Genomic DNA, 27,700 nt, shown 5'->3' on the forward strand with positions numbered 1-27,700 from the left:
CCAAGTTTAAAGCTCCAGAGAGCATCTCATTGGAATTGGGGGGGGGGGCCCATTAGGGACCCTTATCCACCCCACTGCATGGCTCCTCCTTTGCAGCTTAGGGGCTGGCATCCTTTTTGCTCATGATTCCACATCTAACGGTACCAGGTGGTGGAATGTGGCCCTAAGTTCTTTGAATTTCTGGGGTGAAGCTCAGTGGGAGAAGGGATGTGGGGAATGGAGGAAAAGTTAATTCCAAAAGCAAGATACTCTCTGGAAAGTGGATTTGGCCATTTCAGTTTGATCCCCTTCCTTTGGGTGAGGGGAACAAGGCCTGCCCACTCTGCTCCTGCCTTGGTCACCCTTCTCTTCTCTGCTCTCCCCAGCCCTCTTCCCCTAGACCTTGTTTGCACTCTCCCACTTTTCCATTCTGCTCCACTTCATCTTTTGGATAAGCTGGACTTCTGCATGTTCAACCATGTGCTGGCAAATTTCATCTTTTAAAGACTCAAAAAGGGGGCATCAGGATGCATCTTTCAAGTCAGATAAGCAAAGCAAAATCTCCCCCTTGTGAGTTTTGGGGGTATTCATGGGACAAGTGGAATTGTAGAGCAGCCCTGAAACAGGGAATGGAGTCACCTCACAGAGCTGACTCCTTCCCGTGAGCCACTGCTTTTAGGAATCCCTATTAAAGACGTTCTTAGGACTGTGGAGGAGTCCTACAGAATGATTAGTCCCTCTTCCCTTGGAATTTGGCATCATTCCCTAGAAATAAACAAAGCAAAACAAAACAGCAGCCAATGAGCCTTAAGTGAGAAGCAGGGAGAGGGCAGGACTGGGACAGGGGACGGGGGAATCCTTGCCCTTCTTTTTTGTCTCTGCACTTGACCTCTGCACTTCTCCTCCCTTCTCACCAAGGTTTCTCTCGATATATTTTTTTCCTCCTGCTGTGTCTTTTCTCTCTTTCACACAGAGGTTAGTCCTGATGAATATGCCAGTGGCTGAGGACATGACTGTCCACTTCACTTCCACGCTTATGGCTCTGATCCGGACAGCTCTGGACATTAAAATTGCCAAAGGTCAGTAAGCTTAGGAAGGAAAAAGATTCTGAAACAACTCACACAGGGTGGCGCAGGATGGAAATGTTTGACCTTTCATTCATCTGATGATGCAGTGACCTGGAGATCCAATAGTAGGGTCCCTGTTTCACCTCTGAGCTACAGTAACTATAATATTTGCCCTTTCTTCTTGGTGAAATGAATGGTTTGATAATCACTAAGCCTCCTTTTGACTTCAACAGTATGTGATCTTTGGTGTCTGGCACATAGTAGGCATTTTAGAAATATTTGTTGATTGAACAAACGAGTTTTAATTTAGTTCCTTTTTTTTTTTTTTTTTTCCTTATGTGGTGCCTTTAACAACTTGGAAGGCTTCTGTGGCAGGTGCTTTCATGGCAGTATCTTGTTCCTCTTGATTTCTAATTCAGTGGTTTAGGAAAGAAAGGGTTTACTACTTCCAGATGGGCCTCCAGCTTCCTGCTCTTGCCTGACCCAAATCCTTTGTAAAATCAGGTCACTCAGACTCTGGAGTCAGATCGCTGGAAGAACTGATACACGTATAAAGGCAGAGGAGGCTGGCTCGTGGCTCTCTGCATTTCCCCTTCTGATATATTGAGCAGCTGGGAGCCTCTGCAAATGAATGAGGAGGCTGATCTTGGTCCCAGGGCCTCAGCTCTCTGTGACAGGATATCCCTGAGTCACTGAAAACGGGAGCCAAAATGTGTTCTGCTTCTTCAGCAGAAAGACCCAGTATTGCAAGATCCACTGTCACTAAGTACCAAGATCCCCTCTGAGAATATGAGGTGCCATGCTGACTCAGCTCCTGCCCCACCTCCTCCCTCCGTCCTTGTTATTTCTGTGTCTGTTCTGTTTTTGCTATTAATAAATTTATCTTCCCCTAGGTGGTGCGGACAGGCAGCAGCTAGACTCAGAGCTACAGAAGGAGACCCTGGCCATCTGGCCTCACCTGTCCCAGAAGATGTTAGATCTGCTTGTGCCCATGCCCAAAGGTGTGGGGTCTCCTCCAGGGTATCCTTGTCACTGTGGGCCCAGCACTCCAAGACCACACCTTTGGGGGGAACACAGAACGATCAAAGAGATAAGGGAAGGGTGCTCTTTTATTCTTAGGAAACAAAAATCCCTCACTTCTCAAGTTCCTTTGGTCATTAATTGAAAACAGTTTCTTTTTTTTTTTTTACTGAAGTATAGTTGATTTACAGTGTTGTGTTAATTTCTGCTATATAGCAAAGTGACTCAATCATATACATAAATATATTCTTTTTTATATTCTTTTCCATTATGGTTTATCCCAGGATATTGAATATAGTTCCCTGTGCTATGCTAACCTTGTTGTTTATCCATCCTATATGTAACAGTTTGCATCTACTAACCCCAAACTCCCAATCCTTCCCTCCTCCACCCTCCCTCCCCCTTGGCAACCACAAGTCTGTTCTTTATGTCCGTGAGTCTGTTTCCATTTCGTGCCATATTTTAGAGTCCACATATAAGTGACATCATATGTTATTTGTCTTTCTCTTTCTGACTTACTTCACTTAGTATGATAATCCCTAGTTGCATCCTTGTTGCTGCAAATGGCATTATTTTGTTCTTTTTTATGGCTGAGTAGTATTCCACTGTATATATGTACCACAGCTTCTTTATCCATTCATCTGTTGATGGACATTTAGGTTGCTTCCATGTCTTGGCTATTGTGAATAGTGCTGCTATGAACACTGAGGTGTGTGTATCTTTTTGAATTAGAGTTTTGTCTGGATATATGCCCAGGAGTAGGATTGCCGGATCACATGGTAGTTCTAGTTTCAGTTTTCTGAGGAACCTCTACACTGGAAAACAGTTTCTTAAGATAGGTCACTGTGGTTGTGGATGAAACTTCTTGGCTACATAGCTCTGTCCTTCCACATAACACAGTTCAGCAAACCTTCAAGCCGTTGGGGAAAAGGTGGTGTTACTAAGAGATGGAAACCTAGACCATTCTGGGGGTGGGGAGGTGCTTACCAATGTGTTGCACATCATTGGTAACATCACCCTCCCTGGGTGGCCGTGGAAGCTCCCTGAGGCTAGACATGGGGACCTATTCACTCTGTATCCTCAGTGCCTGGCACAGATGGAACCCTCAATAAATGTTGGATGGGTGGGTGGCCGAAGGGGCAAACCTGCTTCCTAGGTGTCCTGACTCTCCCCCCACCGTCTTCTCCCTGTTCCCCTCCATGCCACACTTGTGTCTTCAGCCTCCGACCTGACTGTGGGCAAAATCTATGCAGCAATGATGATCATGGACTACTATAAACAGAGCAAGATGAAGAAGCAGAGGCAGCAGCTGGAGGAACAGGTGAAGGTCAAGGACAGCGTGGTGGGTGGGTGGGCCCCTGAAGGGACAGGCCTGTGCATCCCTGGGGTACAGTGCCCTGCAAGTGCTTAGAAGCAGAGGTCAGGCTTTGCAGGGTCCAGGAACCTCCCTAGGATCAAGGGATTAGAAACCCAGTGGGGCAGAGGTTCAGATAGTCAAACAGGGTATCAGTCATATTCCTGTTTTACTTAAATGGTATTTTGCCCCCACAGTCATTTGAGTTCCTTTTTCCTCCTTTCCACTTCTAACACAGAAAAACGCACCCATGTTCCAGCGGATGGAGCCGTCATCTCTGCCTCAGGAGATCATTGCTAATGCCAAAGCCCTGCCTTATCTCCAGCAGGACCCCGGTTCAGGCCTGTGAGTATAACCAGAGGGTCCATGACTCCCCTGCTTGCATTATCACGTGTGCCATCGGGCAGACCCAGAAACTCATTGCCTAGAAGTGCCCGAGCTAATACTAATGCTGAGGTGCATGGATGATCCCCTCTCTGAGGGTGAGAAGACAACATGTTGTATCTTAAGATGGTTATTCAGCAGGGGTAATAGAAAAGCAGACTGAGCGTGTTTGGTGCTATGGCCAGCTCGAGAGACAGGGAGCGCTGTGAATGGACAAAGGAAGAAAGGGGCTGTGTTAGTATCATCACTTTAGAGTGAGCTCAGAGAGGTTCACTAAGTGGCCCAAAGCCATATGGCTGGTAGGAAGCTGAATTGGAATTTAAGTCAGTTATTTCCAAGCCCAGAGTCTTCCCACTACACTGTGATATCTGTAATGAACAAAAAGGACCTTAAATCAGGCAAAACAATTTTTTGTTAATTTTCTATATTGAAAGTGGAAACAAAACCCTAATTAAGGAATGTGCCAATTCTTCCGAGTTGTAAGCCTTAGCCCCAATGTGGTCATTCGCCATAAAGGATCTAATGTAATATACATACTTCATTTTAATGCTTTCTTTCTCTCATCACAAGTGATGTACCCAAAGGGTCCCTCTACCCAACGTAAATGGCTTGTGGTCGTTGGTTATGATTAGTGACTTTTTTCCAGTCTAGCTCTCGTGGAACCAGTAAATCACTAAATATCACAACTTCAGTCATTGTCAGAAGAGTGAAATCCCAGGCTTAGGAACGAGCCCTCAGTCAGAATACCATTTGGAATCTCTCACGCCATAAATTTCTTTCTGCCTGTGGTGTGTTGGAGACCTGTGTTTGAAAAGCATTGTTTTCAAAGGTCCCAATCCAACGCATTTGGAAAAGAAGAAAAACGACCAAGGCCGTCGGTCATTTTTACAAAACATGTGAGGTGTTGAAGTAGCAGGTATGGATTCTCCTGTCTACAAAAAAACAAGTGCATGTTGATCTTTGGTCTGTGCAGGCAGGTGGTCAAGAGCTATGATCAGAGTACTAGGACTACCTCCTTGGAAGAGTTTACAGTGTTTTTCAAGGGTCTTTGGCTTAGAAATAGAGGACACCCTCCACCATCTAGATCTGTTTTAGCCACAACAATTTGCTGTGCTCAATTAACTCCCATCATTGGACTATTCCAGCCTCTCTTCCGTATGTTTATTAATCCATTTACTCATTGATTTGACCAATATTTACTGAGAGTCGGTGTGACCCAAAAACTGGCTCAGACGCTGGGGATTCAGTCAAGATGATCACAGTCTCCATGGACACAGTTCTTAAAAAAGAAATTACAAGAGTGATAAAGGTTAAAATGTGGAAGGGTAGGCTACTGTGACTCCGTGTAAAGGAAGCAACTCACGTAGGATTTGAGGACGCTTCCCTGAGGAAGTAACATTTGAGTGAGACTCAAAAGCAAGCACTTCAAGAGGTGAAATAAACTATGGTAAGTAAGTTTAAGGAACCGAAGAACTGTCATGATGGTTGGAGCACAGAGATATCAGGGGACGTGGCAGGTGATGGATTTGGAGGGGCCAGGATGTAGGGATACAGAAGTTTACAGGCAGGATACAGAAGTTTAGTGTCATCCAAGGATAATGGGTGACACGATCATCAGAGTGACATGATCAGGTTTGGGCTTTCCAAAGATCATTCTTTAATCCAGTGTGGGCTCAGTGGCTTGGAGGGAAGCAGTTCGAGAGATAGAACACCGTTAATATGTGGCTGCAATTGTGTATATTATGAGACTGTGGCTTGGACTAACAGGATAGAAATGGGGAGAGAGAATCAGACTTGAGAGGCAATTAATACACAGAACGGATAGGATTTGGTGATTGATTTGCTACATGGTGTGAAGGACAGGGAGGAATCCAAGATGACCCTCGGGTTTCTGGTTTGAGCTTCTAGGTGGATGTCGGTCCATTTCCTGAAACGGAGATGCTGGTGGAGCAGCAGGCTGGTTCTTTGGAACCATCTGTGTTTCTAGAGCCCTGAATTGTTCAAGTAGAGATTGCTTTGCGGGTAGCGTGGTGAACATGACAGGTCTCCTCTCTCATTGAGCTTCCAGCTGGTAGAAAAACAAACATGAAACAGAATTATCAGAAAGAAAAAAACTTGTCACGTTTGATGATTTAATCGCAGTTCTGGTGAGTGCTAGGATGGGAAAAAAATGCATTATGACCTGAGTGCATGTGAGAGAGACCTCTGATGAGTTTATCAGGTAAGGTTTCCTTAAGGAAGTGACTTCTTTTAAGAAGAATTTTGAAGGATGAATTCAAAAAAGAGTTTGCAAGGGACCGGGTGTTTGAGAAGCATCCTGCACTCTGGGAACAGCCTTTATTCAAGTCCTGAGGCAGAAAGAAGCCTGGCACATTCAACCAACTGAGAGAGCCCAGCATGTTGGAATTCAGGGAATAAGGGAAAGTAATGCAAGAGGAGGGTGGCCAGGTAGGAAGTGGGTCATGAAAGAGGCCTCTGGACTCTCTCCTAATAACCATGAGAAGCCAGACAAGGTTTTCAAAGTAAGAGGTTACTCAGGGTTCAAATTCTTCAAGTCTATAAGCTTGTTCAGTGCTTTTAAGTGTCCTCTCGACCTATTGGGGATCCTGGAGTTACTCATTTTCTGTAGGACAAAAGGGGGCCCATTTCCTACAGAGCAGTGCTTATCTTGTTTCCCATGGTTCTCAGGCCAAGGCACACAGAAGAAGATGATTGACATTTAAGCAGTCGTTTAAATAGCAGACTGCTCTCTAGCAGTTGTAAAAATTCAGCTAAAGCCCTCACTAGCAGCAAGGGGACAGGTTGGGTGAAAAGTCTGCTCTTCAGATTTTCCCCTATGATCCCAGTCTAATGGATTATTTTTCAGTAACTGGCAATCCTTGCTTAGGTCTCAGATTTTCCACTGGATTCGCAGTCATTAGCAGCAGACTCTGCAGTGGCTTTCTCTGGAGCAGATGGGACGCTGGCAGAGACGGTATCCCATCTCTCCCTCCTAATTCCACACCCACTGAGGGAGCTGCTGCCCCAGTAGCACTGACCACTTTCCTCTTCCTGTGATCAGGAAGCTGAGTCTGCATGCTGGCTTTTAGGTCAAAGAGGAACTGTTACTGTACTAGTAGCAATGAGTGGCAGCAGCAGCCAAATTCTCAGGAAAGATTGGCTGCCTCTTTTTTTTCTCCTACCCAGCCCAGTGGATCCCACTGGCTGAGGGTGTCTTTCAGGTACCAAACCACGGTTTAATAACAGGCACACTGCAAGAGCTCTCCATGCTTTTCATTCAGAGGCCCCTAAACACTTGGCCAACTCTGCCCCTGTCCTTTTACCTCATCACCATTGAAGCATCCTCCTACATAGCCATCGACCCAGACGTTGTCACCTCTTTCACCTCTTCTGAAATCGTTCCATTCAGTTCATACGCCAACAGACAGTGTCTGGTACAGAGCAGTCCTTCAGTAAATGTTCATGGCATTGGATTGTTTGGTTTGGCCGGGGATGTTGGCACAGTAAAACCATATTCTTACTGAGAGTGGAGGAAATTTTTTAAAAGACCATGACTGCTTAATATTTAAACAAACTGTTCACTGTTTAAACTATGGCATTTTTCTGCCGAATGGAGAAACTGAGCAGAAACAGGTTTACAATCTAGCATTGGTCTTCCATATGGCTGAGTGTGACAAATGATGTCATTTGTCATAAATATGCTAGTCGCCAGCAAAATGATGAATGGTTCCAAATGCAGGTTGAAAACAGTGGTTCCTCTTTTCCAATGCTTTTTTAAAAAATTTTCTATTCTAGGGCTAGCCACCTGTAAGTTACCAGGCTTGCGAGGCAGCCAAGGCTAAAGGGTATTGCCCTTGCTGGGAAGGAAGTCTTGTCTGGGTGGGAATTGGTAATGACAACTACGTCATGACTGTTTCTCTCTCTCTCATGCACACATTACCTCTGAACTTGGCATTGCTTTGCAGGAGTGGCCGGAGTGGATACCCTTCGATGAGTCCACTCTCCCCGCAGGAAATATTCCAGTTGGCCTGTATGGACCCAGCTGATGATGGACAATTCCAGGAACAGCAATCTCTGGTGAATGAATGAGTTACATGACCTCAAAAATACTTCCTTGGTTTCCCGATCCCTCCCACTCTCATTTTCAAATTTTATCCATAGCCTTGCTCCATCAGAAAAAAAACCTTTCTGGTAGTCCAACCAATTACCCTGAAAGTTTCCTGCCATCTCCCCTTTCATAGATGAGTTTCTCATGTTCTTTGACAAATGCTCCCGCTTCAGGTTTTACAACCCCAGAGGCTCCTTACCTGCTTCAGGAACTTATAATGCTTCAGGCCAAGCCCTCTTAATTTATGCCCCTGGGCATCAAATGGAGAAGCAGAAGTCACAAATGAAATCTTGCCTTTGAGAGGGAGCCTTAGGATGAATCATCATAAGAATGAATGGCAAAATGGATGACAGATGGATCTTTAGATTTTGATAATACAAAGCTAAAATGGGACTCCCAGAGATGATGGACTTTACTATTAGTTCAGGAGCCATGAGATCAAGTTCCCTCTGGAGCTTAGAATTAAAGTCCAGGTGGTTATTGGTCTGGAAAGAAAAAGGGTAAAACCCAACCTTTGCAACAGTCTATATAGACAGCTTGTATTAAGTGAGTTCCGTGTCACTTTGATTCTAATTCACCTGTGTTCTTCTCTCCCCTTCATTTTTTTCCCTGACCCCTCCCCACTGTTAACTGTGTGCCCCAGCGCCTTCCTGAATGGATGTGTGGGTGGAGTGTGGGTGTGGCCTGCTTGTGGAGGGCATGTCTGATGGAATGGGTACCCTTCAGAGGGGAAAAAGCACTTCAATAACTCCAGCAAATGAGTGATTCCATCTCCTGTGACTGAGGAGACAGGGAATTGTACACAGTTGTATTGGGGAGACAGCCATACTCCCCCCCTCCCAGTGTATGAGTGGTGGCCTGAAGGTGTACTTGGTAAAGTGGGTAAGAGTGCTTAGAGCAATTCCCTGCCTTCCTGAGGAGATTAGCACCAAAGCCCAGGGACTAATTGGTACAGATAGTTTTTAATTCTTAAAAGGGCCTCTCATCATTTTATGGCTTGCCTGGTGATGTGTCTGTCTGATGAGAAAAATCTCAATAATGTGTCCTTTCTTTCACAGGGAGGTTTTATTACATCATCCTTTCTGCAGGTTCCCCAGGGCTGAGCTGTAGTGCCAGGACTTTTTGGATATATGTTCATCTCATTGTCAATACTGGTGTCTGTAATTCAATTCAGGTGTCAGCCCGTGCTATACACTCACCACTGTGTACTCCTGCCCATCCTTTGGGGCCCCCTACTCAATGTCCTGGGACATGGCCATGATTTGTGTGTGTGGGCGTGTGTTGCACGACCTCTGATACCCGTTGACTGCAGTTGTTGTTACCACGTAGACTGCAGTGTTGTTATCACATCTGTTTTGAGTCAGACCTGGGTGCTATATAAAGCACATACTGCAAACAAACAAACACTAACTTCTTCAGGTGCACACATCATGTCCTTTGAAGGCAGTCCTCCCATTCATACCAGGAACCACTCAGCTAAATGGTCATTGAGGCCAAGGGGGTGTCTCAGGCCCCCTTTCCTTTAATAGTACCCTACTCATACACCCATGTTTTTAGGTGTCATTTCCTAAATGTAAAATGCTTTTTTTCTGGTATAATCTCCAGATGTCCAAGATATTCCTAGGTCTCTTTGTTGGGTGACCCATGTAAACATTTTTAAAGCAGCTCTACTCTTTATACAATGACACTAGCTGTCTATACAGAGCATGTACATTTGCCAAACTAACATTCTTTAACCAGGAAAATTAAATGATTTGGGCACGACCCTAGAGTTCTCCAATCCAACCTTCTTAAAAGCTCTCAAGTGCTCTCATAGTCCAGTACAGTAACCACTGCCCACATACGGTAATTGAGCACTTGAAATGTGACTAGTCCAAATTGAGATGTGCCATAGGTGTAAAATATATACCAATGTCAAAGACTTGGTACCAAAAAATGTAAAATATCTCATTAATTTTTTATATTGATTACATGTTGCCATGAGAATATTTGGATATATTGGGTTACATAAAATCTATTATTAAATTTCATACTTCTTTTTACTTTTTAAAATGTAATTACTAGGAAATTTTAAATTATATAAGTGGCTTGCGTTATATTTCTATTAGACTGCACTAGTCTAAAGCATTCCTGAAAGATGGCTACCCACCCCCATTATTGGATGGTTTCAATCATAAGAAAGCTCTTAAAATCATGTGTCTTAAGGTTTCAGAAGATACACTTGACACCAGAAATTGGTGACTTTCCTTAAAACAGTGGTTTCTATTTAATTGACAAATGGCTTCTTCAGATTACAAGAATAAACCCCATACTGTCAACTTGCAGAAGGTAAATTTCACAAAGCTATAAAATCTGAAGCATTGCTCAGTGATAACTAAGATGATACTTAACTAGAAAAGGTGATCCTTATCCCCCAATCCTAGTTAGAGCTTTCTGTTTGGGACATCTGGTATACCACATATGTGCACACATAGACACAAACATATATACACATACAACTGAGACCTTAGAGATGCAAGTGCCTCTTCTGAAAGCCGTTCTTCACATGGAGGAGGCAGAATCATCCACTGGAAGTGAGAAGCAATGGGATGGAATCAAGTCCCACAAGCTTGGCTGTGTGTTTATTTCTAGGAGCCAGAGGTTAGTGAATTAAAAAGCGTGCAGCCCTCTAACCATGGCATCTACCTTCCTTCGGACACCCAGGAGCATGCGGGATCTGGGAGGGCATCCTCTATGCCACGCCTGACTGTGGATCCCCAGGTAAAACGCAACCACCACCTACCATATGCAGTGGCATCCTGGGCTGTATTGAATTGGTGGGTTATGAACAAACATCTGATATTTTCAGGTGAGCCCTTGACTTGCCCCCACCCCTTCTCTATAAGCACAACCTGGCTCATGGGCCTTCTCTACAGAGCCTGCTCCTCCACACTGTGTTTCCAGTGAAACCCTAACCACAACAGCCTAGCCAGCAAAAGGGCAGGCCCCCGATGGGCTCAACATCCTCAAGACTCAACCAGCCATGCAAGAAATATTTTCCAGAATTTCCCCTGTGTATTTTTCCTTCCTTTTCTCCTTTCCTGGTTCCTCTAGCACATACACAGTTACTTACACACACAGCTCTGTGTCAGGACTGTCTGTCCTAACCAGTGCAGGCCACGCCTCATTTCTTTGTCTGTTTTCCTGGCTTCTTTTTTCTGTCTGTCTGTCTTACATCAAGTTTTGACAGAGACAAGAAGTTTTTGTGGATCTGTTTTAACATCTGTGGCAAGTCAAACTGCCAGAGTTTAAGGTGGAGCTGGCGTGGGACTGATCGAGAGAGAGCAGTGCATTCTCAGGAGCTATTCATTTACAAGCTCTCCTAAGCTCTAGCGCTATAAGGTGGCGCCTTCTCTGAGGAGGGCAAAAGACAAAAGGCAAAGCTGTGCTTCTTTCATGGTGGAGACTTTTTGACAGTTGCCCCCGCTTATTTCAAAGTGGCTCAAGGTTCACGGCAGGTCCTGGCTGAGTCTCCAGGGTAGATGGCTCTATGGGCAGCTTGCACAGGACCCTCAGCTCCTTGCTTTCCTGAGCGTGAAGAGGAGCCCTGCACCAGCCCAGTGACTATGTTAACGTAAAGACACTTTCTGAAACAGCTTCCTCCAGCTAAGGTCTGAGCAAGAGGCATTTATGGGAGGTGACAATTTGCAATCTTCAACAATCTCAGTCCTACATCTTCCTTACTTTTAGACCATTTCAGTAATTAATCCATACCTTGTGTTCTTCTGGGGGCTCATGTTTCCAGGTGGTGACAGAACCTAGCTCCATGAGACGTTCATTTTCCACTATTCGGGAAAAGCGTTCAAATTCCTCTTGGCTGGAGGAATTCTCCATGGAGCGAAGCAGCGAAAACACCTACAAGTCGCGTCGCCGGAGTTACCACTCCTCCCTGAGGCTGTCAGCCCACCGCCTGAACTCTGACTCAGGTGAGGGAGTTTTCACCGTTTGCCTCTTTTCTGACAAGAACTGAAAATCACGGGAACAGAATCCAGATAAAGATAGGCTTGCGGAGAGTGAAGGAAGAATGCTCCTTAACAAAGGGGGTTTCCTGTCTGACTCACATCATGAAACAAAGCAACAAAACCCTCTCTAGTCATCACAAAGGCTGATGAGATTTCTTTCTTCCAGAGCAGGGCTATAGAAATCATTAAAACAGAGTTTTCCCAAGGGCCTTCTACAAAACCACTCCACTGCCTTAGGGATGCATTAGAGACCCCCTGGCAAGGGCGGAGCTTTACCCACTAACTGCACTACCTGGAATTGTTTTATGCATTTGAGTTTTGTTTTTTAAGGAAAAGGGTCATATAGATAGAAACAGAAAATCACTAGTCTGGTTCAAACTATTTTACTAAGTGAAGAAACAAAGATAAAAAAGCAGTGACATGTCCCATATCATAGGGCCAGTAAGTGGCAGAGAAGGGACTAGAAGTGAAATCCTTTGACTTCAGTCCTAGGGCATTACAGTAACTGTGCTTACTTTGTTCATAGCCACTTCTTAATTCCCTTCTGCTAATGCCATTTTCCCTCTAAAAAGTTACACACCCATGTTTAGGACATAGAGGATTCTTGGGCCACATTGCTGGCAGAGATTCTACCTTAATTGTATCTAGCATAAATGGAAGCAGTAGAGAGTGATTGCATCCTTGAATTTGCAAGTCTTTCCAGTGGCGGCTTGCACACTTACCTCTTCATAAAAGGGTCATTTTCCAGTCCTTCTCTCCTTCTTCCCTTTCAGATCACCTGTTGGCATGTCTGCAGAAGCCAGGGTCCTTGAGGGGCCTGGTCCCAAGCTGTAAGACTTATCTTTGTGTTCAGCAGCCAGGATGGGCAGAGTTATGATAGTTGCTTTTGTCATCTCTCATAGGCCACAAGTCCGACACCCACCGCTCAGGGGGCAGAGAGCGGGGACGATCGAAAGAGCGAAAGCATCTTCTCTCTCCCGACGTGTCCCGCTGCAACTCCGAGGAGCGAGGGACCCAGGCCGACTGGGAGTCCCCAGAACGTCATCAGTCCCGGTCTCCCAGTGAGGGCAGGTCACAGACCCCCAACAGACCGGTGAGCATGGAGAGGAAGCTGAGCCTCTGCAGAAGACAGGGAGGGGCGGGCTGTTAACATTAGGTGCAAAATGTGGGCATCCAGCACCCACACAGACCTCAGCTTCACAGGAAACTGCATCCATTGTGCAGAGAGGTTAGCTTTTTACTTAACACTTGTGTACTCAGAAATGGTATGAATTCACAGGAAACCAAAGAGTCCCCCAAGAAAGACAGTGGTGTCTAGGGGTCATTCCATCTTGGTTCTCAGAATCCAGAGTCACAAAATCACAACAAATAAGTTCATAAATATCTCAGGCAGATTTCAGAGGAAAGGATGGTTTTTTAGCCGGAAAAGTTTTGACCAGTCGCATGACCCTTAGTATTGGTTGGAATGGTGATTCCTCTCTCAACACAGGATTCAAAAGTCAGATCAATTCTAGCTTCCAGCCATCCCAAGAGGAAGAGCATCTCTTCTTCCAGCCTGTTGCTGAAACATCAGCCTAGGTCTAAGATATAACTACCAGAGCTGTGTGAAAACATTCTCTGGCCCTGTTTTCCTCCTGACTACCATCCCTCACTCCCTGCCCTACCTTGCTCCAATACTCTCGGAGTCCAGATGTGAGACCCATCAGCAGTGAGCAGTGGGGAAGAGGAAGGGCTTCCACAGCCAACTTTCAGACACAGTTGAGAAGTTTACTTCTAGAGCAGTGGTGTCGAGTTTTAGTGCAGAACAGAGTCACCTAGGGCTTGTTATAAGTGCACATTCCTGGGACCTCAAGCCTTCTGCTTCAGTAGTGAGACCTGCTGTAAAGTAGAACCCAGAAATCTTCACTTGGAAGGACCCCAGAATCTCCCAGGAGATCTTGAGCATGTGGTTCCTAGGTTACACGCACACCTTAAGCCTCAACACCGAGCTGGAGGTCCATTTACCAACCCCTGGGCTCAGAGACCCTTGGGGATAGGTGAACAGGTCAAGTCAGGCCTGAACCAGCAGATGAGTAGGGGGGTGTAGAAGCCAAGTTAGTCTTAGCATGCCACTGAAAACCCAGATGCAAAAAGAGAAGATGAGGGAAGGTATTTGCCATGGCCTTAGATCCAATTCCCAAGAACGTTCCCCAGACAGAGCAACTCTAGAGCATTCGTTTACCTTTCATGTAGTTGTCTTTCCCAAAAGCTTCAAGTCTTTCTTTCAACGTGCCACGTGCTAGAGAGAGTGAGCTTCCAGATCTTTGCTACTCAACGTGTCTGTTCCATGGACTGGCAGCACCTGTGATCTTGTTAGAAATGCAGGATCTCAGGCCCCACCCCAGACTTCCTGAGCTGCATCTGCAGTTTAACAAGACCCCAGAGATGCATAAGCATATTGAAAGTTGACATACCCTGGTCTCAGTGGTACTGGCTCCTCAGTCTCCTGTAATCTCTGCGTCCCTGAGTGGATGTGACTGGTAGCAGAGGGGACTCTGGTGGCTCTCTGTAGGAGGGGTTAGGGACCTTAACCAGGTCCCAAGTAAGAATGATGCCAAACCCAGGCTAACATGCCATGTTTTTCCTGCCACACAGGGCACAGGGTCCCTCAGTGAAAGCTCCATCCCCTCCGTCTCTGACACCAGCACCCCAAGACGAAGTCGTCGGCAGCTCCCACCCGTCCCTCCAAAGCCTCGGCCCCTCCTTTCCTACAGCTCCCTGCTCAGACACACTGGGAGCATCTCCCCACCTGCTGATGGGAGCGAGGGCGGCTCCCCACTGACTTCCCAAGCTCTGGAGGGCAATGACGCCAGCCTGCCTGAGTCTTCCAACCCCCGGTACGTACATCAGGGCCACCCCTCCTCCCCACAGCGCTACATCTCTGAGCCCTACCTGGCCCTGCACGAAGACTCCCACGCCTCGGACTGTGGCGAGGAGGAGACGCTCACCTTTGAAGCAGCTGTGGCTACCAGCCTTGGCCGGTCCAACACCATCGGCTCAGCCCCGCCCCTGCGGCACAGCTGGCAGATGCCCAATGGGCACTATCGGCGGCGGAGGCGCGGGGGGCCTGGACCAGGCGTGATGTGCGGAGCTGTCAGCGACCTTCTGAGTGATACGGAAGAAGACGACAAATGCTAGAGGCCGCTCCCCCCTCCGATGCATGCTCTTCTCTCAACACGGAGATAACCAAGACCCCAATTGGGAAGCCAGTGCGGCCCGGGGGGGGAGGAGGAAGAGGGAGGAAGAAGATAGAAGGACACCGTGCATTATCAGAGAAGAGGAAGGGAAGGACAGAAGGAAAACCGGTCAAACCCACCAAATCGCTGTATTTCCCTTGGCAAGATGGGCACTGCCATAGTTCTGCCTCTTTGCTGGGGAAAGAATATACAAGAACATGGAGGGTTATTCCCAGGGGAGAAGGGACACGAGGATGGCTTTGCTTCCCCTTGCCCCTTCCCACTTTTCTATAGCCGTGGGGATGTCGGGCCAGCCTGTGGCTACGCCCGTTGCCCTGAGAAGCCTGGAAGACATTCTGGCTCTTAACTGGGGAGTCATGGAGACCCTGGGAGAGCACTCTCCTCCCTCACCAGCCCTTCCTCCTCGGCCAGCACCCCTGCCACCAGGCCAACCACGACGGCATCTCATGCATTATCCTGTGGCTTGCGTCCCCAGAGGAAGCACAGGCTGAGTTCAGGAGCATTGGATGTCAAGGGTAGGAGGCAGAGAGGGAGGAGAAAGGGGAAGGGGTCGGGGTGCTGTGGTGGCAGCAGCGAGAGCTGGTCTGGGTGAGCAAAGCCATAGTCCGGCCGCCCTCACCGTAGCGGAGGGGGCAAAGGAGCGGAGAGCTGCTGGTGCTGGTCGCTACAGTCCCGTGTGAGGCCTGTCGCCCACTCAGTAGGTGCTGTGTTCACTTAGGATAGGCCAGGGAGGTCCCCTGAGGTCCAGGGAGGTGCCGAAGGCTCTGGTAAGGGTGATATTTTCAAAGTATTTAACAACCCGTGTGACCAGGGCACCAGCTGATGAGAGTGGAGTCTGGCCTTAGCACTGGCGCCCCATGCCATGACAGGCCTTACTTAGCCCGGGAGATGCCAGGCACGGGGGAGCCCCGAGGGTGGGCTGAGTGTGGCAGGGGGGCACTTAAGGGGCTCAGGCAGAGTCAGTTTTCCAACCAGTATAGAGGTAATTCAGTATGTAGAATGGTGCTGCAGCCGGCCCAGCACATACTGGCTGAATGTCAGCCCAGACTCTGGGCCAGGAGCAGAAGACCTCTTTGCCAGGCAGCAAGGCCAGTGCCGTGCCAAGGCCAGTGAGCCCAAGTGCCAGTGGTCTAGCCTTCCCAGCCACTCCCCAAGAGGGCAGCCCACACACATCCAAGGTGAGCTACACATCACCTGGTAGGGACTTCATCCGTAGAGATGAGAAAGGCCAACAGATTGCAACCAGAGAAGCTTCAATGAGAGAGTCCCTCTGAGTTTACTGAGGAGCTCCCGTGAGGGAGGGACCCTTGGACGGGCAGCTTCTGCAGCTAGTTTGTGATTGAGGGTCAGTTTGTCAGGATACTTTAAGGTGATGAGTAAATATACCTCAGCTTAGACCCGGGCTGCTCCTTCTAGCAAAGCAGGCTCCAGTGGGGCCTCAGTACACAAGGTGACAGGCCTGGGGCCCCGGTGGTCCTGAATATTCCCCATCCCTGAAGTAGGAGCTGAGCAGAAGACAACCTCAGGACATTGTTCCTAACCCCCAAAACTCATAAGCATTGAGAAAAAAGAGCCCTCTCTTGGCTGATCAGTGCTCCTTCACTGTATCGATTATCCATTCGGTGGAAACGCACCACCCCCTTATGTCCTTCTCCAGTCCTCCAGCACCATCACTGTTTGTTAGGTGGAAGGATTTCCTGGAGGGGGTACCAGGCAGGGCCCTCCTCTCCCAGCCAGGAGCCTGCCTCCCGGGACCCTCCATGGGGCGACTCAGAGGCCCCCAACTGAGATCGCAGCGGATAAACTCTTTATCCTCCTCCAGCCCAGGCAGACGACTTCACGTCTTGGGTAGGAGCAGTCAGTGGCTGTTATTTTTCTTATGAACTTGGGTTATTTTGTTTTGTTGTTGTTGTTGAAATAGAAATAAGGCATCGTCGTATCAGCTCTGAAAAGCCAGATTCAACCCTGTGGCTGCAAAATCATTTGTGATGGCCCTGCCTTCTGTCCTAGACATGGATGGAGCTTCACGGCCCAGAGTCAGCCCCCAAACCAAAGCAGTCCCGGGGCAGGAGACCAGTGAGGCAGAGACGTAGGCCTCCCACTCTGAAACCCTCGTCTCTTTTCCCTTTCCTCTCCCACTCAGCACACGTGTGTGCTCAGGGGTACCTGGGAGTGTGACTCTGTAACACCCTGATCCTAACAGGCGGGATCGTTACCTGAGACTCAGACGCGGGGCCTTGTACTGTCTTAAAGGTTTCCCCTGCTCGGTGTCATTTCCTGCCAAAGTGCTGCTATGGGCTGCTTCGCACAAAATTGCTTTCTTCCACCTCGGAAATGCAGCTTTCCTGAGGGAAAGGCTGACACAGGACGGCCATTCTGCACCAGCGAGTCTATTGCATTGTGTTTTGAGAATGGTTGTTGAAGTGATGTCTTACACCATTGCAACAGGAGACACTGAGGCTGGCAGAGCAATTACCAGAAGTGGGATTTGCCTGCAAACAACATTACAGACACTCAATTTGCTGTGCCAGGAAACCTTCCTGGACACCTGAACTCCTTAAACTCCCATCCACACAAGCACTTGAGTCCTGAATAAAGTGGCATACTGCACCATAGATGCAGGCCCCTGACCAACTCCTTGGGCTTTTTTAGTACCCATGAACTTAAGAACTCATCTCTTTAATTCAACTCCCCCTGACCAAGAAATCAGGTTTCTAATCTCTTAGCCCGCATTTACCCTTCTATTAAGACCAGAAAATAAAAGAAAATTTTCTATGAAGTCACGGAACGCATCAGCATAATCGTACAATGGTTTCCTTCCACCTCTGAATAAATATGAACTCTAACCTCCCCCCAATAGCCAACCTGGAGATCCATTCCTAGGTGTCAGATTCTGCCTCTTTCCCTTGAAAAGAGCCCCCCCCCCTTTAAATCTCAAAACCTGCGCTTCTCTTTGGATTAAAAAGTATGGCAGCATCTTGAGAAATTCCAAGCAAAACAGAACCACCACCAGTGTTTGAGATACACAGCGTGATCAAACTCAGCACTGTAGGTTCCCTCAGAAGAATCTTTAGCTGTTTGTCCAGTTTCCCTTGCCTGAGACTTCAGGATCCCCTCAAAATAAGAAAGAGGGAGGTAGTGGGGAGAGGACGGGAAAAAGAAGGAAGGAGAGGAAAAGAAAATAAACCAAGGCAGAGAGATGTTCTAACTAGGTTTGTGTTTAGATACTCCTCTTTTCACTTAAGGTTCCAGACAGACTTCTGGTGGGGAATTCATCTCTCTTTTCGTGTACGCATATGTGTGTCCCTCTGCCTGTCTCAGTCACCAAGGGGGCAGAGTGCCAGCAGGCCTTCAGACAAGGGGGTAGAGCTCTAGGCTCTAGGCCAAGGTGCCCTGTGAGCCAGGGTCAGGATAGACTTACCTACACCGTGAAGGGACGGTACCCTTGAGGGTCCCCCAGGCTCAACATGAGCCATGAACACAGCTGCCCAATGTGGGGCTGTGTGCTTTTCTAGCTGAGGAATCTATTTCTAATCTGGGTTTCACTTCTCCCCATTCAGTGTTTCTATGAGGTACCGAAATCACTGATAGCAGTTCTCTGAAGCTGAACTCCAGATCTTCTGGTTTTGCCTTCCCTTGACTCTGGCACCACAAAGAGAAGACCCCATGTTCCACCACTCGGCCGGCACGCATCCTCCCCACACATCCTCCTTCACATAGGCTTTGTGATGAGCCTGGGCGCCCTCTGTCCTCCCATCCCAGCCCTTGTTTTGCCACATGTTAGTAATGACCCAACTCCTGAGATGGTTAAGTCCACCCAATCCAAGCTTATCTGCCGATCTGCCTGCCTCTGCTGGGCTGTCTGCCGTTAGGGCATGCTTGAGCCTCATGAAATACAGTCGGGGACTCACCTGGTGGTACGAGATGATCTGAGATAGTGTAATGTGCAGAACTCTTGCTGGTGTGTATGAAACGTCCACATACTTGATGAAAGCCCATCGTAGGGAAATCAGGTCTCTCCTGGAGTAATGGAACAAAATTGAATAACTTTGATGCTTTAAGAAAGTTCTCAATTTTTCATTACATCCTTATTTCTAAAGCCTGCTCTAGATGCCTCGTTTTTGGACAGAATATTTCTTTAGTGGGTCAAGCCAGGGATAAGTTGAGAGATTCTTTAATTTCTAAGCTCAGCTATAATACATCTTATGAGGTTGTATTGAAAAAGGGGTACATGTATAACAGGAGGGGAGCAGAAAGTCACCTACTTTGCTGAGATTTTATGAGAAGGTTAAGGAACTTTCACTGCTATTTTTATCAGTTTCATGTCTCTTACGTTTGAGATCTTAAAGGCCCAGTGCCAGTGTATGCAGAGAATCAGGGTGAAGAGAGGCGTTTCCATGCCTTAGGGTAGATTCTTCCTCACTTGCTTCTCACCCATCCTGTCTGTCCTTCCCCCCGTGGATTCCAGAGCATTGAGTACTTCCCTGGAGTTTCAGGAGAGGACTTTATGCTGTAGGAAATGAGGACAGAGGACCCCTGCAAGTGGCCAGTCAGGGCATGATGGTTTAACTACAGACAAGAGACCCATAAGGAATCAGGTCCCGGTTTAGATAACTATATATCCACACTGAGACTCTTATTTTAACAAAAGCCAAACGAGATTAACTCAGGAGTTGCGACCTAACATTTTCATGAGGCGATCAGAGGAGATCCCACGTTGATAAACACTGCCTCTGTCAGCAGTGTTGTCTTTTTTTTTTTTTTTTTTTAAAGCTTACTGGATGATTTTTTTTTTTTTTTTTTAATTTATGGCTGTGTTGGGTCTTCGTTTCTGTGCGAGGGCTTTCTCTAGTTGTGGCAAGCGGGGGCCACTCTTCATCGCGGTGCGCGGGCCTCTCATTATCGCGGCCTCCCTTGCTGCGGAGCACAGGTTCCAGACGCGCAGGCTCAGTAGTTGTGGCTCACGGGCTTAGTTGCTCCGCGGCATGCAGGATCCTCCCAGACCAGGGCTCGAACCCGTGTCCCCTGCATTAGCAGGCAGACCCTCAACCACTGCGCCACCAGGGAAGCCCTGAGTGTTGTCTTTTTGATTTTTGTTTTTTCCTCTCTGAACCACCCAGTCATCATAGGCAGGTCTAACCCAACAGAGCAGCAGCCAGTGGCTTCTCTGCTGGCTCTAGTGGCAGGCTCAGCTCCAGCCTGCTGGGGCGATTGTCAGCTGCCATGTGCTACAACTCACCCCGTCAGAGATATAGATGTACCACTTGGGGGCAGAAAAGACTAGGAACGGAAGGAACCATCTGGTTTCTGATGGCTGTCTTTTTCTTGAGTCCCTTCTGCTTTGAGCCTCTGAGACTTATGCATCCCAGAGAGATCACTCCAAGCCAAAGATAACTGATTCATAGATTGTTCCAACCTACCCAAGGGCCTGAAAAGCTGCTCTTAAAATTCAAGCCAGTTAGTTAAGAAGCAGGAATGGTTCTCAGAGGAGAGTCCTATCACATTGCTGGTGAGGCTGGGGTGTCCCCAAACTGCGCTTCTATTTTTATAGTCTTGCTTCTTCCTACTTCCTCCCCCCATGCTAAAAATAGGGGGGCTGGTATCTTGACCTTCTAAATGCAAGAAGAGATTTTATAATAAGTCATGCTGTGATGTAAATATATTATTGAGATTGATTTTTTTTTTTTGATGTGGACCATTTTTAAAGTCTTTATTGAATTTGTTACAATATTGATTCTGTTTTATGTTTTGGTTTGTTGGCCCTGAGGCAGGTGGGATCTTAGCTCCCCGACCAGGGATCGAACCCACACCCCCTGCATTAGAAGGCAAAGTCTTAACCACTGGACCGCCAGGGAAGTCCCTGAATTCTTATTTCTGGGGGTTTGAAAGAGTTGAGTAGATCAGGTAAAAAGAGATAATGGGATTTATGTTTATTTTTAGTTGGATTTTTGTTTTTGTTTGGTTAGTTGCAGTTTTTGGTAAGAGACCTGCTCTAGAACATCAAAGAAGGGTAAATGTGTGCTCTGCATTGTTTCTGAATTAGCTTCTCTTTAGGAATTAATTTCTGTCCAATCTAATGATGTGATATTTAAGTCCAAAATCTGAGGTTACACAGTACCAGCTCTATTTTCTCTCTCTGGTTTCCTTTTTGTCTTCTTTCTCCTTCTAGGTCAGCTTCTGTCTCTCATTTCTCTGTCTCTTCTCCTTTTAGGGACTTAACATATTATCTAGAAGACTGAAAAACTCTGAAATCATAGGGAAAGCCAAGGAAATAATAGAATGGATACAGAATTTTTCTAGGACATCTTTAACCAATAAATACAAAATTTATGTCTTGATGAAAAGATAAAAAATTTTAAAAAGGGCGTAGTAATTTGGTAAATGAAAATTATGGAAAGTCAAAAATAATAAAATCTATCCCAGCCTTCTGTACTAACTTGTGCCTTCAGCAGGGTATCGCCTCTCTCTACTTTCTTTCCCTTATTAGGAAAATTAAAATACTAATGCTTGGCTAGTTCATGGGTGTGTCAAGTGTTTGCAAGTAAGTTACTAACCCATCATTTAAATAAAGCACTTAGTCTCCACAAATCAGTTTAGAAAAATCTTCACTCCCTATATCCCATTTAGGACCTATGACATTCTTGGCATTGCTCTAAGCATTTAAATTTTTTTTTTTTTTTTGGAAGAAACTTCATGTTTAATGGATCCTGAATCCAGGATTTACTTTAATTTCACCCTCTAGTTTTCCCCTTTTCCCTTCCTCTTCCTCTCAGCTTGCTAACAATAACAACAACAACAAAAATCCAGACTTTCTTTTTTTAATCCAGGAAGGCAGTTGAGTGTTCATGCTCAGAGCTTCCCAGTCCAGTGTCTCCTTTGTGGCCACTGAGCCAGTCTTAGATCAAATGCTCACAAGCTAACACGTAGGATCCTCACTGAGACACCTTCTCCTACTCAGCATTGGAAATCTGGGTGGGTCTTTCTCTCTCTCTCTCTTCTGCCAGTTTGTCAGAGATAAGGATGGATTATTCTCTATGTTCTGGACCAGATCCGAGAATGTGTACCAGGCAGTACCACTTCCTTCTTGGTTCACTCAGAGGGGGACCCCCAAACTGCAAGGAGACTAAATCAGTCAAAACTGCCAGATTCAAATTTGACCTTATTTGGTGACTCAATTTTCCTTCCAGTACTCTAATTTCTTCTAGTGATGGCCTGTAGCACAGAAGAACCGCCACTGAAAATCTATTAGAAATCTTGATAAGAGATGAGCAGGAAAAACACACCGCAAAACTTCAAAGTGCCATTAATCAATTTAAAAAAATAAAAGTAATAGGAAATGAGGGCTAAAAAAGGTAATCTAACTGCCAGTTAAAGTATACTGTAGTTCTGGTCTTAGTTACATTTGATATTGGGGCTATGTAGCATTAAGCAGATCCCAACAGATTTAGTAAAAACATAGGTATTATATTTTAATGGCTACCCATGGAGATATATACTTAGCCTGCAGGCCAAACTTCAATCAGTGTTTTTCTACCCTGGGGTTTTGTGACCAACCAAAATTTATACAAAGCCACCCTAAGTGCTGTGATTGCAGAGGAACCTCCTTCTTGGTGACATTAGAGAGCCGTCCATCTCCACTCAAACTGAGTCCAAGATTTGGAACTCACCCAGAAAAACAAACAGAGGAGAAAAATCTAAAGTACTAAGTGTGCAGGACATTTCATAGCTGGGACGAATGGGGTAGAGGTGGGGAAAACAAGCTCTAGAACAAAGACAAGGTTAAGGTGAGAAATACCAGCTGGTCCCAGGTAGAGGAAGGCTTAGAGGTGTGTGACCTGGGATCCTCATTTATGCCAGATCACGGGTCAACTTGTTAGCATGATATCGGGGGCAGAGGGGTTCTTTCCACTCTAGGTAGTGGATTTGAAGGCCTCAGAAGATTAATAGAGGCCAGAAAAAAATTTTCCAGACTCGGGAGATGGAGAGAAAGGAGGTTCTTGCTTTCAAGCAGCCTGAAGACAATCTCGATGACTTTAACATCTCTTCAATATAGTAGTGCCAGTAGTGGAGAGATTTCATTGGTCTTCCTAGTGGCACAAGCACCATAGGAGGGGAGAGGGAGGAGGGGCAGTGAGTGGGACGGGAGATAAGCTTTATCAGGAATAGATTTCAAACTCCACATGGTGCACTAGCCTCAAAAGATAACACTGCAAGGAAGTGGACAACAGGGTGCCCGGGCCATGCCCTCTGTCCTTTGGGACCCAAGGTCAGGCCATTCCCCCTGCTTGGTTTGCTCTTAGAGAATGAGCACATCAGATGGGACCAAGAGGGAAATTGGGTGATCTGCTTTAGGCTGTTAAAATGCTGCCACCTGCATTACAAAACACGTGTGAGTCAAGGCACTTGAGACACTTCCTTACAGGCAGCAACCACTGTGGTGTGCCAGCCTGATGCCCCTTCAGTGACCGTGTTGGAATGGCAGCCAGTGCTGGCCTGCCCACGGTATTGGTGCATCTCTCCCAAAGCCAGAGTTCAGCACTGCATGTTAACCAGGTGGATACCCTGTAATATAAATGCTCGTTTGGATCCAAAAGGAAAACCATTAAAAATAAAAGAAAGATGAACAACTTTGATGTTTCTTTTTTTTTGGGTGGGTGGGTGGGGGGGTCAAAGCAAATAAATAAATAAAACCTTGTTGTAAAGAATTCATCGGCCTGATTCCCTCTCTCACTCGATGTGTTTCTTTGCTCCCACTCAAAAGGGAGATCATGGAAGTGAAGCCTTGCCAGGACTCTCAAGGGGGATGGGCAGCAGCTTCTGGATGTCAACATCTGCTCAGCCCAGCTACTTATGAGGAATTCCAGAGTTTCCCAAAGTTCCAAGGACATCCTGGTCCTAGAAGATTTTCTTTTATTAATAAATGTTCTTCATCTTAGAGGAAATAACCAATAAATAAATAACCAGATAAACTAGCTGGAAAAAGTTGGGCAAATTTTTCTAATCAGAAAAATACTATGTCCGGGGGAGGAGTTTAAGAATAGGCAGAGAATCTCTTTATGGGACACACGGCTTCTTGACTAGAAGAACTATAACCAGCCTCCCTCCCAAAAGAGGGAGAAGATTATGGGACACCAGCTTAGCTGCCAAGTTTAGGGCGGAGCAGGCTCCCCAAGCCTTTCGGGAAATACTGTCCATTCTTTCCTTCTGCCCATATCATTCCGTATTTAACCATCATGGCTTCTTTAATAAAAAGAAAGAAATCAGTCTCCGGGTCCAGTGGTCCCTTTGAGTCTCCATTCGGAGGACAACTTTTTGTCTCATTCTCCCGGGGGAAGCATCATCATCTTCTAATCCTAGTGTTGGGTTTATTATTTTAATCTGAATAATTATTTTATCAATTAAGTAAAACCAAGAATTCTAGGATAAGTCCCCCATTTCTGCAGTTCCATCAAAGATAACCTCTCAAACCCTAAGACATATAATTTTGTTAAGTAAGAATTACTGCATCACATTTTTTGGACGGTTTTGATTATAAGAAAATGGTCTAGGTCCTTGGAGGCTGGATTGGAAAGTTCTGAGATCTCGTCCAACTCTCAGATTTTGTGTATTTTCCAGTCACAATTTCTTTGCCATGGCTTCCATCACCATTGGAGCTGGGAAGATGGAATGTCAGCAACAGCCTTCCTTACCTTCATTCTTTTATGGGCTTACTAGTTGGTTTGTTTAGGCAAATGTTGGTCTGTAAGGAATTTCTACATGGATTGATGAGGGATTTTGCTTTTTTTTTTTTTGGTTTCCTTCTAATCTAGACCATAGGTCCATAGTATTTCACAGGGTAATGGCACTAGGAAACATACAAAGAAAAATAGACACTATTCTGCACTTCTTTCTGGTGTTTCTGTATTATGCTTCTGAGAATTTGTTGGTTACCCTAACACATGTCCTTTAAATTTTCTACAATATTAAAAACTTGTTTTTACTTGTATACCAAGTTCCTTTACTAATAAGCTAGGAAAATTCCCAAAGACCAAGATGTCAGTTCCTTAAACACAAAATACTGGGACTAGTCACAGGTGTATATGACTCTAGAACACCTCAAGCATAAGAGGCAACACAGAGAAAGAGGAAAAGAGATGTTATAAAAGCAAGTGCTGGAGTCAGACCCAACTGAGTTCAAATCTGTGCACCACCATTCATTAACTGTGTGCCCTTGAGCAAGCCATTTAACCTAACACTCACTTTCTTCGTCTTTAAAATGGAACAATAGGACTTCCCTGGCGGTGCAGTGGTTGAAACTCTGCGCTTCCAATGCAAGGGGCGAGTGTTCAATCCCTGGTCGGGGAACTAAGATCCCACATGCTGCACGGCGCGGCCAAAAAAAAAAAAAGTTATCAAAAAAAATTTAAAATAGAATAAAATAAAATGGAACAATAGTAGTAACTACCTCATAGGGTGGTTATATGGCACTGACAAGTTATTGCATATAAAGAGAATAGCCAGTGCCGGCCCCATAGGGACACCATCCTTGTCATCTTCATCACATAAAAGTACATTCCCCAACCCCCCTAAACCCAAGCAACTGAACCCTCAGAGACACGTTCTAACCAGAAGAGTATGCCGGGTGGGTGTCCCTCTTCTGTCAGTGAAACACAGAGGACAATCTGATCTGTAGACAGGTTTCTAACGCGAAGGGAATAAATTAAGCTTTAAAAAGCAAGCAAAACATTATTGTATATCTATTTTTAAATAATGCCTCCATTCTTGTCTCAGAAACAAGCCCTAATTTGCTTATTCTTCACTTCTAACTTCCATATTCAGTTAATAACAAAATGGGAGAAACATTAGTGGGATATAGTAATTGTAAAAGTAGGAATAAAGTTAATGGCAATATTAAAAATACTGCACACATATTCAAGGCAATTTGAAATATGAAGCAACTCACAAATTAACGGCACATGTAAGAGAATCATAGATTCAGCGTCAATGGCCTGATTGTTACTCCATTAAAAGAAAAAAAATCAGAAAAATCCTTTAAAAAAACCATTGCTAGGTGGTCAATAAAAATTATTAGTTCATAAGGCATCAGCTCTGGACATAAATAAATTGCAGTGCTTTGCAGGGAATTGAGTACCAAAAGGGCAGAGCAACGTGACTCAACAGCTGCGAGTCCATCCAGGAAGGGGATCCCCATGCATCAGGGTATTGTATCCAAATCTCTGGCCTCTGCTTCTGCATGCAAGACCACATGTGTGCATAAAATACCTGTAGCCTCCGTGTGCTGATATTTAAATGATTCTGTAACACACAGGAATCATAGAACCAGAATATTAGAGCAGGAAGGAGCCTAGGTGTCAATTCTGGCCCAAGCTCATTCATACGTGAGGGATATGAGATTTAGAAAAACTCTAACGTGGGTTTTCCAGAGATCAAGGGGGTCTCCTGTGAATCTGGACAGCCATAGTAGGCTCCACCCACCCTAGCACAACTTCCAAAACAGAAGAGGGGAAGAAAACAGCAGGGAAATACCCAGGAGGCCCTTTTGCTCACACAGCCAGAAGACTCCTTTGGGAATCTAATGGAAGCTATGGATCCTCTCCCTTGAAAAAAAACACAAAAAAACCTGAGTCTTCACATCCCCCAGCCCTACCCCAAAGGCTGTTTATAATTCCCCCACAACAGTCCCAGGAGGTATTAGGGAAAGACCAAGCCCAAAACAGAGCTACTTGCATCAAAGGAATTCAAAGGAAGAGCTGTGACATCAAACTGTTTGGGCCTGGAAATAAAGGATGGAATCCAGGCCCAGTTCCCAGGTATGAGGGAAACACTGCTTTCCTCGGCTTCCAGATCTGATGGCTTGACTTGGATGGGATTACAGTGTGAATGGCTGGGAGGGGTTTGAGAGGGGAAAAGGGTGCTTCATTATAAATACAGGTCAGTAAATATACTGACATAAAGCAACAGATAGATCTGGCCCCAAATTCCAGTTATGCATCGAATAGTGACCCCAGCCATGTAACTTAGCCTCTAATCCTTGGTTTTCCCAACTACAGAATTAGGATAACAAGACCAACCTTGCATAGTTGTATTTAGGATTAGAGATTACAGTTGACCTTTGAGCAATGCAGGGTTTAGGGGCCTCGACCCCGAGCCATTGAAAATCTGCATACCGCTATCTCTGCCTCAAAAATAGAGGAACTGAAAAGTGACTCAAACAAGGGCAAGAAGCTGAAACAGTTTGGATAGAATCAGGATTCAAACCTTAGTTCTTTTGATTCCACATATTGTGATCTCTAATTGAACACAAACTTTTCCCTATACTTACTTAATTTAAAGATCTGTAAAATGAAAATACAGGTACTATATTTATTGAAAAAATCTGCAGATAAGTGGATCCAAGCAGTTCAAACCTGTGTTGTTCAAGGGTCAGCTGCACACACACACACACACACACACACACACACACAGAGTACCTTGCATGGTGCCTATCACACAGCAGGCATTCCATAAAGCATGATTACTATTATTATGAATCCATTCACCCATTCATCAGA

The 27,700-nt window shown here is 45.8% G+C and overlaps 1 protein-coding gene across 3 annotated transcripts in view; it reads left to right on the forward strand.

Annotated features, from left to right (window-relative positions):
* CACNA1E (calcium voltage-gated channel subunit alpha1 E) overlaps window positions 1-15,657 on the forward strand; it is a 305,317-nt gene extending 289,660 nt beyond the window's left edge. For 2 of the 3 annotated variants that reach the window (XM_036833538.1, XM_036833546.1), the window contains 8 exons: window positions 953-1,058; window positions 1,940-2,047; window positions 3,287-3,387; window positions 3,659-3,765; window positions 7,770-7,881; window positions 11,697-11,877; window positions 12,816-13,006; window positions 14,548-15,657. In XM_036833538.1, coding sequence (XP_036689433.1) covers window positions 953-1,058; window positions 1,940-2,047; window positions 3,287-3,387; window positions 3,659-3,765; window positions 7,770-7,881; window positions 11,697-11,877; window positions 12,816-13,006; window positions 14,548-15,090 — 1,449 coding nt within the window. In that variant the 3' untranslated portion in view covers window positions 15,091-15,657. Of the gene's footprint in view, window positions 1-952; window positions 1,059-1,939; window positions 2,048-3,286; window positions 3,388-3,658; window positions 3,766-7,769; window positions 7,882-10,543; window positions 10,673-11,696; window positions 11,878-12,815; window positions 13,007-14,547 lie in introns of all 3 variants that reach the window. The other variant, XM_036833529.1, reaches the window with a different exon arrangement.
* Window positions 15,658-27,700: the final 12,043 nt, after the last annotated feature.

The sequence above is a fragment of the Balaenoptera musculus genome, chromosome 1, assembly GCF_009873245.2.
Source record: "Balaenoptera musculus isolate JJ_BM4_2016_0621 chromosome 1, mBalMus1.pri.v3, whole genome shotgun sequence".
NCBI classification, from domain to species: domain Eukaryota; kingdom Metazoa; phylum Chordata; class Mammalia; order Artiodactyla; family Balaenopteridae; genus Balaenoptera; species Balaenoptera musculus.